Genomic DNA, 12473 nt, shown 5'->3' on the forward strand with positions numbered 1-12473 from the left:
AAAGAAGCTCAAATATCATAATTCCTTATTAACAAGTTTATAATATTCAAAACAACTGTTTGAAGTATTTTTAATGTGAGTTTTAAAATTCTGATTTCACAATGTAGGAAGGCAACTAATGTTAAATATTACAAAGCACCTGGTCTTACACCAAGTACTTTAATTAACAACTAGCTCATTCACTTTCACATTCTTAATAACCCTTTGAAGTTATCTCTTCTTTTAGAAATGAAGAAATCAGGGGTTAAGCGAGGTCAAATAACTTGCCCCAAATCACCCAACTATTAAACCTCACAGCTGAGGTTATAACCCAGAATGATTTGACTTTATAGTCAACAATCTTCTCACTACACATTGATGGCTCCTTTAGGTATTACAATGACCATGACCTCTATTTTATAATGGGCTTTATTAGGTATCTACACAATGAATCTCTCAAAGATTAAATTAAAACAATGAGAATAAAAGCAAACACTGCCTTGGCGTTAAACAAAAAAATTTCTGGTTCCCCAAACTTTATCTTTTTACATTCTGTAATCTAATCCACAAACAGCTGCCCTTCAGCTGCAACCCAAACTGCCTCACAGTTCTCAAATTATTACTAAACTTTAATTCCTCATGAACTTTCTTCAAGCCTACTTTGAACAATGAAATGTTTGTCACAACAGCAACTTTTTAAAATAGTATCACTATAAAATGACTAATTCAGATTAATTTCAAACTTCTTATGATTAAGAACTACAGATCTCATACAATCTCTCACTATTTTTGCAATCAGTTTTAAGTGGCTATGTATATTTTATACCAAACTAAGTACATTTTGTCAGGGCAAGCAGAAACAGCATTTTCTGCACTGTTTATATTAGGCTGGAAACACCTATGGACACAGGTGCTTACTAAATGCTCGGTTAATACAGCATTTTAAATAGTAAACAGAGTTACCTGTGTGCCTCAGTAAAACGGAAGTAAACCAAAATTATCAGATTTGTATCTATACTCTTTCACAACTCAGTATTTTGACACCAAGAAGAGAAACTACTATATATAGGAGCTCGACGAACTCAATTTAAAATACAACTATATATTTCCAGCACCACATCTAAGCAGGTTTTTAATGCACAAGATAAACTCAAGTTTATTAAGTGTTCCTTTCACTTTCAGCTAAAAACACAAATGCCGCTATATAAATTAAATCACTCACTAATTACATCTTTTACAGACCTGAAATTGTAGGAATTATCCTTATTTGTTAGGAAGTTTACTAGTAAATCTATTTTATATAGATTTTTCACGTCTGTTATATTTAGTCAAGTTTCCAAACTGCTGTACAGAAGTCAAAAGCTTTACGTCTTTCTATACTAATTCTCAAAACCTATCTGCTGAAAAAAAGTTGGAAAGTAGCGTATTGATAATCTAATTAGTAGCCATTTCTAGGACTTAAGCTCTATTACACTGTATTATATTTTAGAAACGCTGGTTTGCAAAAGGATCCAGTTCACCCGAAACTAAGTCCTTGAACTTTCAGAATAAAATATTAAGTAACAAACATGTACTCTTGTAGCTAATGAAAGCTGACCATTCCGTTTATAAAACAGTAATCTTACACTGTGATATGCAAAATAAAACAAATTAGAAAATGCACTATGCTTTCACTCTAGAGATGAGCCATCGCGAACAAGGAGCCCAGGTTTGACAAATTACTGTAGATAACAGTCATTGCGTCAAGCACAGTATAGGGTAAAAAAACAGCTCATATAGAATGTTTACAACAAGTTTTTGTTGTTGTTTTTACTTCCTAAGGTGTTTTACAGATGTCAGAAACTGATTCTGCACAGCTGAGCCGGGTTACACTCAAAGCTACAGCCCGTGTATGACTTCGTCAGAATCAGCAGACTAAATCCTGTTTACCGTGGAAGAGAAAATAATCTTGTACGTAACTACTAAATCTTCAACGAGATAATGTCTAATAAACTCTAGTACTGTGAGTGATAGAAGAAACACTAGTTAGTAACCGGATTAGGTCATTAAAAATATAACCCGGGTTTCCCCAGTTCGAAAGGTGTAAACAAACCCATCTCCACTGCAGAGGGTAAACAATGAACCTGCAGCAGGGAGAGAGGGCGGTCTTTTGCCAACTACAGTCCCAGCGGCCCGCGAAAGGGAAGCAGAAGGGAAACAGCATAAACCAGTTAGCAGTAATGACCAGTTCTAGGTTTCACTATCGAGTTATCAATGCTGCGGGTCCCCACAGGACCGTGGGCAAAGGGGAAAAGAGTCACGCAGTCAGCAAACACCGAGTAGGTCTGGCTTCTGCTCCGGGGATGGGGAGGGCAGGATGTGGTCGCTCATCCCTCAAACATCCTCTTGCAACCTAAATAACAGCCTTTACCTCCCTCCGGCTGCCCCCAGCTTGGCTGCTGGACTCCGGGATAGGTGCAAACCGCTCCGCCGGAGCTCGAGCCCAGAGGGTCGCCGGGTCTGCCGAGTTCCACTCGGGGCTCCCCTGCACCCGCAGCAGCCGGAGGCCCGGAGACGGGCTCGGGCCAGGGAAGCGGGCGCCGGGAAGGGGGATGGGTCCGGCGAGGCGGGTCCGGCGAGGCGGCCCCGGGCTCGGCTCCCGCGGGCAGGCGGGGATCCGGCTCTGCCCCCCGCACCCCGCCGGTCCCGTGTGGGGCCCGCCCCTGCCTCTGGCCCCAAGCCCCGGGCCCGGCTCCTCCCCAGCAGCGCGCCCTCGCCGGCGCCCGCGGCGCCCCGCGTTACCTCGGGTTAGATCCAGCGGGACGTTCTCCTCGCCGCTGTCATTCCGCCCTGCGCGAAACAGACACACAGCCCCAGTTAGGATTCGCTCGCAGGCCAGCTGCGGCTGCCCTGGCTCCGGCCAGCGCCCCGGCTCGCTCCCCACCCAGGGCCAGGGGAAGGCAAGTGCCAGGGGGTGGCGGGCGCCGGGCGGTGGAGAGTGAGGGTTGCAGCGGGCTTACCTCGTACTCGGAGATTCTTCAGAGAGCGGCCGCGGCCGATCGCCGCCATATTGACGGGTTTCAGTCACAACACCGGAAACCTCGCCCAATCGCGCGAGAACCCCTTCCCCTCCCCGCGCGCCGCGCACGCCCCCCGCGGCACCTTCCCCGCCCCCTTGGCGGCGACGGCTGCGGGTGGTGCAGGCTCGGTCCCGGCGCGGAGGGAGCGCGGAACAAACCCAAGGTCTGCACTGAGTTCGCAGCGCCCGCCTTCTTTCCCGCCCGCCCACGCCAGACCCGGAGGGCACGTCCGCCGGGGGGGCAGTTCCCACGAGGAAAGTCCCATTGATGCGAGTTGGCAGCGTAAAGGATGCTCCCCTCCGGCCGCCGCGGAAGCTGTCGTCCAAACGGAGGCAAGCGAGGAGGAGGAGGAGGAGGAGGCCGAGATGCGACCGGCGGGCCACCTGCACAGCGCCGGCCTGAGAGTCTCCTGCTTGCTCTCAAGCCCTGCCGTAGACAGCCCCACTCCCCCGTTCATCCATTGAAACAATTTTTATTAAAACGCTGCGCACAGTTTTAGTCTCCCTTGCTGGAATCGCTTTGCTCCGACTAAGTTAACACATAACAAAGTTTGTTTTCCAGCCTTGCCATTGATCTTTCCGAACGCCCCTCTCGGCTAGGAGGGCTTCTCCAAGTGGAAGCGGTTGCGCGGTTGTTTTTTTTTGGCCGCCAGGCGTAGGACGCGAGAAGGGGGTGCAGCGGGGTGGGGGACGCGGGCGGCGGTCCCCGCGGTGGGATCGCGCCAGCGCCGGGAGGCCGGGGAGAGGGGTTTCCTTTGCTGGGTACTGTGTCCGGCTTTTCTGTCTCTGTAGGTCCTAGGAGCGTGGCTCATGCAGATGTTGTGGATTAATCTATTGTATGCAGAAGCCTATTAACATTAGGGATTTTAATTCTAGAAACTGCTTAGTTAATAGATATACATCTGGCCACTGACCCAGTAGCTTTCTTAAACTACATTTATTTTAAAGAGAGGATGAGTGATTTGTCCCCTCCATTCCCTCAGCTCATCTTTCTATTCCATAAGACTGAAAGTTAACTAAAAGTGGATATCTTGGTTTAACCGTTCTGTTTTACCAGCTCCTAGTTAATGCAATATCTGGCACAAATAAGTGTTCAGTAAATAGCTGTTAGATGAGTAAATGCCCTGGATTTCTTCTTTGTTCCAATTCTCTGCTTGCTTTAAAATACATGCATATATATATATATATATATATATATATATATATATATGTATTTGGGATATTTATTGAAGTTATTAATAACAATTTGGAACACTTAAATGTCCAAAGGTAGAGATTATGTAAATTATCTCTACCATTTAAAGTAACGAGGTAGACTTAGTAATAGTAATAGGAAATAATGTTCATGATGTTAAGTCAAACAGAAGATTACAAATTTTCTGTTTTTATAAAGTTTAAATACATACGAAATTAAAGTATACCTTATAAAATATTTTATATATACATGTACGTTGAAAAAAGTCTGAAAATATACGTGAAAATGTTAACTGATTTTCTCCCCTCATTTGTGGAATTACACGTGCACTTTTTTGTTGTTCGCTTGTCTCTACTTTTTAAATGTCCTATAGTTAATATATATCATTTTTAAAATAAATGTTAAAAAGAAAGATAAAAGAAACATAAATAGCATCATCCAGAAAATAAAATAGGAGCACTGCTTCCTTAGGATATTGCCCATTGTCTATATAATCCAGGTCTTTTTTTTTTTTTTTTTTAAACCAAGTCAACATTCAGATATCTGCAGCTGATACTGCACTTGGATTTAAGGATGTAACACAATTAGAGTGCTTCAAATAAACTTCTCCTGGCATTGCCAGAAGTAATTTTAATACCAACAAACGTGCTCCCTCCGTTATAGCTTTAAAAATCTTGGTGCAGTTTATTTATTCTAGCTACTGCCTAAAACAAAAATCACATAATTTGAGGTCTGGCTGAGACATCAAAAATTTTAAATTTCACTCCTCCATGTATCACCACATTTCACACTTATTGAAAAGTAGAAATCTATCAATAGAAATTATACCAGATTCTTACAGTTGTTCCGATTTCCAACCAATCTTTTTTATTGTATTTTTTAATCCCTGTATATTCTAAATTAACACCTTCCTAATACAATTTAACTTCATTTTCTCTCAGTGTTTTATAAAAGTTGAGTATAACTAATCTACTTTTAAGTTACTTGAGGTACGTAAGTGCCTAAATCCAGTAGTATTTTATCATCACTATATGCTCCTGTTAACAACAGTTATTCAATTACTCCATTTCTTGCAGGATAAAAAAATGGCATTCAATCTTACATTGAAACTAGCTTTTTCTCTGTTACTATTTCAGTCGTTTGAGTGGTTAGGTTCTCCATATTGCTCTTAAACTGAATGACAGTTCTGGTAAAAAGAACAAATTCTTAGTGTTTGCAAGTGACACTCAACTAGGAAGCAGAAGTTGAGGCAAATTTTGGTAAGGAATACATTTTATAATATTGTGTTTGCTTTTTAAACAATAGCACTTCCTTATTGATTGTAGTCAGACTGATACTTGTTAAAACCCCTAAGTTTTCTTCTTGAATACTTGCCAATTGCTAGCTATTCCTCGTTTTGAAACTTGTTTCTCTTCCTTGCTTCTTTTAGCCCACCCATATGACTTACTCATTTTGTTTACTTCTTACTACTTCTCCAATTTTTATTTTGATTCTAATCTGGTCATTGAGAATGTGACTTCCTCTTCTTACTTTTCATTTCCCAGCTAGGTTTCATTTGCTGTGTCAATGACTTTTTTTCTAGTAGTATTAGTCATTGATAAAAAATGTTCTGTGAGAAGATCGAGTCCAGGACCATACCTTTAAAAGACAGCTGCTTGATTCTAAAGATACAATTACTCTATTCATAGTCACTCCCTTGGTTCTATTCTCTACCCTCTTGCATGTGGTTAATAATTCTAGTTTATAAACCATATTTTATCAGTTTGAGATACAGTTGTAATACTGAACAGAAACAAAAGCTTTATCAAAATCTTAATTCCCTTTAATCTCTCTGCCTTGATACATAGGCCATTTGAAGATAAAGCAAGTCAAAAACCACAAAATTTGGTCAGACTATTTCTTGGTAATTTCTCTTTGTAGTTATACCACACATTTGAGACATCGAAAGACCATTTGCATGACAGGCAATGAACTAAATTTAACAAATGTTATAATCCCATCCAGTGTCAATTATGCCTTGGTCACAGAAGAACAAAGCTCCTGAGTATTGTGTCTTTAACTTTTAATCCTTGTCCCAAAATCTCATTTAAATTTCCTTTTAAATAATTCTTTAAAGGCTCTCTATTAAAAACACTTTTAAATGAAGGATAAACCTATGTTTATGGAAGATGAAGATATGTTTAAAAATGAAATCTGAAAGGGTATGTGCTACAATTTCAACATGATTATGGATGGTAGACTTTTTAGTGATTTTTCTCTCCCATTTTCTCATTTTATTTGTTCCCAAACAAATTTTTACTCATGAATTTTTTTAGGAAAAGTATTTTAGAAAAATTTTATTGACTATTCTAAACCAAAATTAGAAACAGTTGATTATTATAATGACTTGCTTAACAGGTTATTATTTTAAACAATCAAAATTATTTGTGCATCTGTCCATTAAAAAAACATTTTCACACACACTGCAATACATATATATTCACTTTTTAAATTAAATTAGAACAGAAAACATAAAGATGAAATAAAAATGGTTAACAGCAATTTTTAATGTTACTTTACTAATGGCACAAATACAAGCAACAGGGCTGAATATACTTTGTGATTTTTTACATTTCTTGTTATATGCTTTGTGATACTGAAATGTAAAAGTCTAGTTCTGAGACGAGTTTATGTGGGTGTAGAGTTTTCATAGCTGAGACCTCACAAAATACAAGTGCGAAATGGAAGAACTACTTTACTGGCTGCATTTCTAAACCATAAAACTAATTTTCCCATTTCATGTGCCCAGTGATAACAAAGGCTTTTTCAAATGTCATTGGGCTAACAAATGTCCATCTTCCCTAATGTCAATCAGTTTTTCTATCAAACTAGAAGACGTAACACTTAGAAATTTTCAGCAAAATGGTTGTAAAACCATTTATCTGAAAGATTTTTAAGCAGCTTAGGAAACTCTGTTCCCATGATTTTCAAGTGTGCAGATATGAAAATGTATATATGTGGCATATGTGTATTTTAAGTTTTTTCAGAAAAAAATGACAAAACTGTGACACACTTTCAAATATCTATTTTCTAAATGCTCTCATCCTAGCGCAGGTTCTTTTTGAAAGTATTAACTTTCTTATTGTTATCACATTTACCTTGAAGGGAAATTTTTTAATTTTAATTTTAAAAAAAATTTAATAGGTAACATGCTACTGGAAGCCAGTATAATAATAACCAGTAAATATAATTATATATAATATATAAATATATTTAAAAAAATAAATATAATCATAACCAGTCATGAACAACAAGCTTGCCACTAAATTAATAGTAAACATCTATATAGTACAAAAGATTTTCTTCATCACTTCTCATTTCAAAGTGTGTGAAAATTACACTGTATTTTAAACATCTTTTTAATACAAAATTGTCACATGCAGCACTATCTCTGTACTTCTGTAGGAACCCCTTTCTAAATTTATGGGAACTGCTTCATCAATTTTCATAAAACATTACCCTCATTAAGGAAGTTGTTTACTGATAAGGACGCATACTATTTGGTACTTTTACTTTGATGGCACAGAAAAAAACTAACCAGAATTAAGCCAACACCAAAAGCTAAGTAATAGTTACAAATATTTATGCTTTCACCCAACTGCACACACAGTAAAGCTTTCAAGCTTTCATAATGCTTATTTGTTCAAATGCCTTTTTCTTCAAATCTTCAGCCTTCCCCCACCGCCACTCTTTTTTCTGCTTTAGTTGACCAATAAGTTTGCATTTTTGTTGTGTCAACAAATAGTTTTCTCTTTTTTTTTTCCCAGCCATTTTTTTTTTAAACCACAGCAGGAAATAGCACTATATTCCCAACCGATATGTCCTTTTTTTTCTGTTGCTAATAAGAAATCTTTCTCTTTTCACAGGGCAGGGTGGCTCATGCTTGTAATCCCAGCAGTTTGGGAGGCTGAGGCAGGAGGATCCTTTGAGCCCAGAAATTCCAGACTAGCCTAGGCAACATGGCAAAATCTCGTCTCTAATAAAATAATAATAAAATTATTTGGCATGATGGCATGCTCTTGTAATACCAGCTACTTGGGAGGCTGAGGTGGGAGGTTCACTTGAGCTCAGATTTTCAAGTCTACATTGAGCGATAATCACACCACTGCACTTCAGCCTGGGTAGTAAAGCAACACCCTATCTCGAAAAAAAAAGGAAAAAGAAATCTTTCTTTTTGCAAAGTAATGAATTCAATAGTGCGTGACTTCTAATATCATAGAAAATTATATTTATTTTCTGTTTATTTTTAAAATATTTTGCTAATCTAGTAGCTTTATAATAGCTAACATCTCAAGTTAAAATATATAATTAGACTTAGATAATAGTAAAGGATAATGCATGTAAATTCATATTTCACATAATTCTAATATTTTTAATTTTTTAAAATGTTGGCTAATACTGTGACATCTGATTCCATTATCGTTGCTTTTTCCTTGTAACAAAACTGATAAAATACTAAAATCAGAAGTATCTGGTCTGCCATATTTTAAAACCTGTGCTGTGCTTTTATTATTTGTATTACATGTGGTTTCTTTGCAAGATTTTTCTTAAGCCATGTGTACATTGTATGAGAAATAGTTTATAATATCCTCCTTAAATCCACTTAACTAGATAAAGCATATGGCCTTATGCCAAAGTGGAGAGAATTCCCGAGAGACTGTTGTGAATTCTTCTGAGTTGTAGAACTCCCAGTCTTCCCTCAAAATACTTATATGACTCATGTTAATTTAACCTACTGACAAGATGAAAGCTCCTTTGTTAATCTGTATAATAAATATCAATAGTTTAAGTTTTTCTTTCTTTTCTCTCTCTCTCTTTTTTTTTTTTTTTTGAATGGGGCAGCTACAGGGTAGGGAGCTAAAAAAATTTCCCCAAATTCCTCCACCGAAAACCATAACAAAAAAGGACACTGAAGTCAGAGTGAGGCACAGTGAGTAACTAGAAAACTAGAAAACTGGAAAACTGTAACTCTCTAGCTATCTAGATCTGAAAACTAAGCCACTACAAGGTAGGAAGGCAGAACACAAGGCTCTTGCGTTAAGCGCAGGATCCTAGGAGTGGACCAAAGTGGACCCAGGTTGGTAGTGCCCCCTGGCTTCCAGCAGTAGCAATTACAAATCCTTTCTGAAGAAAGCCCATTACTTCATCAGCTCCTAGGATCGTCACATATTAAGATCAAAAAAATAAAGGCTCAAACAAACAAAAGCTCACATTGAAAGATCAATAAAATCCTAGAAAAAACTAACTATGGGTAAGAATCCATAGAAATCAAAATGAACAAATTTTGATGCCAAGGACTTCAGATATTAATGTTATGAAACAAAATACAAGGTACCTATTCTATATTAAATAATTTTTTAAATGAATTTATGATTTTATCCATGATAGAATAATGAGTGTTGGATGTACCTTCCTACAATAAACAATTGTTAATTTAGAGTCAAATATATGAAACAGCAGCTTTTAGGCATTGGACAATAGTGTGGCACTGTGACCTGGACATAAAAGGAGCAAAAAAAAGTGAGTTTCACATTCTCTCCAGCTTTGAAAATACAACACAAAATTTATGGAACCTAAACAGAGCAGCAGTCTCACAGAATGGAGGAAAGAAAAATCAAAGTTGAGATAATGAGGCAATTGAACGTTGAGGGCCAGAATACCAGAGATGAGAGAGCTGTACAAAGCAGAAGCTCCAGAAATCTGCACAGGGATCCCCATGCTTATGTAGCGAAATTTTAAGCTGGGCAAGAATGGGGAAAGACTCAGTGAAACTTGGCAAGGAACAGCCCCTGGCGACTCTGAACTAAATGGAGATTCCAGAGGTTGCAGATTGCTGAAAGACATCCGGCAAGTAAAGAGACTTTGGTGAACACTTTGAGTATCCAGGTAAGACCCCCAAAAGGCTATACATTAGGAAATGAGTTGCGTTGAGACCCCACAAAGGCCATAACTTATAGAAAAGGAATAAGGCTACTATAGATATACCTAAACAGAGCCCAAAGTCAAGCCTCAATAGGATCAAGCTGATCTGCCAATTAATTAACTAAAGAACAGGGTAAAAAGTTATTAAAAATAAAACAACAATATTTCAACTCTCCAACACATCTCATTGCTAACGTTCAGCACACAACACAAATTTTATGAGATTTGAAAAATCAGGAAAATGCAACTCATCCTCCTGATAAAAAAAGTCAATTAAAAACAAGAACAGAGAAAGCACAGACGTTGGAATTAATGGAATTTCATAAATATGATAAAAGATTTAAATGTTGGACACAATAAGTAAACAGGTGGAGACTCTCTAGAGGAATGTATTCTGTATAAAAGAACCAAGTGAAAATTTTAGAAATGAAAAATACAGTGCCAGTAATGATGATATATTAGTCAGAAATTCAGTAAATGATGACAGATTGTACCCTAAAAAAGAAAAGGTCTGTGAATTTGAAGACAAACTAACAAAAAGCATAGAGAAGAAAAAGACTGGGGGAAAAAGGAAGAAGAAAAAGCTTCAGTGATGCATATAAAAAAAATCAGGTAGTCTGAAATGCACATAACTGAGATCCTAGAAGAAGTGAAGAGAGAGATTGGGCAGAGAAAATAAAGTAATAATGGATAAACCTCTAGCTAGACTTACCAAGAAAAAGGAGACAAGAAAGAAATAACAAATATCTAAAACTGAAGGATGGGACATTACTATAGAACCTACAGATGTTAAAAGTATAGGAAGGGAATATTAACAACTTTATGCCAATAAAGTTGTCAACTTAGATGAGGTGGACCAAATTTTTCAAAGACAGAAAATACCAAAGCTTATTTAAGAAGCTATTTGGTAGATATACAAAGTGATTATAAAGTTTATATAGAAAGGCAAAGATCTAAAATTGTCAGCACAATACTAAAGAAACACTATCTGAATTCAAGACTTACTCTAAAGCGAGAATGAAGGCAAGTTTAGAGAAAGGATGGACATAAATTAATAGGACAAAAATAAAGTGTGTTAGTCTGTTCTCACACTGCTCTAAAGACATAGCCAAGACTGGGTAATTTATAGAGAAAAGAGATTTAATTGACTCACAGTTTTGCAGGGCTGGGGAGATCTCAGGAAACTTATAATCATGGCAGAATGGAAAGAGGCATGTCTTACATGGTAGCAGGCAAAATAGCAAATGAGCAAAGGGGGAAGCCCCTTATAAAACCATCATGTCTTATGAGATCTCAGTCACTATCACAAGAACAACATGCGGGAAACTGCCCCCATGATCCAGTTACCTCCCATCAGGTCCTGCTTTCGATATGTGGGGATTATGGGAATTCCAATTCAAGGTGAGATTTGGGTGGGGACACAGAGCCAAACCATGTCATAAAGAGCTCACGAAGTATATATATTTAATTAAGTTTTGACAAAGGTGCAAAGACAATTCATTGTAGATAGTCTTTTTCAACAAATGGTGTCGGATCAATTGGATATCCACATACAAATAACTAACTTTGATCTAGATGTTACACTGTATGCAAAAATTAACTCAAAATGAATCATAAACCTAAATGTAAAATTGAAACTACACAACTTCTAGAAAAAAATAGAAAACAATTTTTGTAGCCTTGAGTGAAGCAAAGATTTCTTAGATACGGTACTGGAAAACCTGATCAATATGAGACATAATTGATAGATTGAAGTTCATCAAAAAGAAAAACTTCTGCTCCTGCAAAGACACTTTTAAGAGACTAAAAACAGAAGCTGCAGACTGAGAAAATGTTTTCAAATCATGTATCTGATAAAGTAATTGTATGCAGGCTATGTAAAGAGCTCTCAACGCTCACTAGTAGAAAACTAAGCAATGAAAACAAAATGGACAAAAATTTGAATAGACATTTCACCAAAAAAGATACACACGTGGAAAATAAGCACATAAAAATTACTCAATAAGTTATAAAGAATATGGTCATTAAAAGCACAATAAGATATCACTACATATATATTAGAATGTCTTAAAAAGTGCCTAAAAATGCCAAAAATGGCAAGGATGTAGAACAAGTGCAACTCTCTTACATGCTTGGTGGGGACGCAAAATACCTCAGTGACTTTGGAAATCCATCAGCCAATTTCTTTTAAAGTTATGCATGCACTTGTACAACTCAGCATTCCCATGCCTAGGTGTTGCCCAAGTGAAATAACTAATGTTCACATGAAACTCTGGATGT

At 37.6% G+C, this 12473-nt stretch overlaps 1 protein-coding gene across 3 annotated transcripts in view; it reads right to left on the minus strand.

The window, feature by feature from the left end:
• The window catches only part of RICTOR (RPTOR independent companion of MTOR complex 2), a 127102-nt gene extending 124051 nt beyond the window's left edge, over nucleotides 1-3051 (minus strand). For 2 of the 3 annotated variants that reach the window (XM_012460037.2, XM_012460036.2), the window contains exons 1-2: nucleotides 2979-3049; nucleotides 2761-2808 (exon numbers count right to left, since the gene is read on the minus strand). In XM_012460037.2, coding sequence (XP_012315460.1) covers nucleotides 2761-2808; nucleotides 2979-3027 — 97 coding nt within the window. In that variant the 5' untranslated portion in view covers nucleotides 3028-3049. Of the gene's footprint in view, nucleotides 1-2760; nucleotides 2809-2978 lie in introns of all 3 variants that reach the window. The other variant, XM_012460040.3, reaches the window with a different exon arrangement.
• Between the last annotated feature and the right edge of the window lie 9422 nt (nucleotides 3052-12473).

This window comes from Aotus nancymaae, unplaced genomic scaffold (genome assembly GCF_030222135.1).
Source record: "Aotus nancymaae isolate 86718 unplaced genomic scaffold, 86718_ANA_hifiasm-v0.15.2.pri h1tg000014l, whole genome shotgun sequence".
Taxonomy (NCBI): domain Eukaryota; kingdom Metazoa; phylum Chordata; class Mammalia; order Primates; family Aotidae; genus Aotus; species Aotus nancymaae.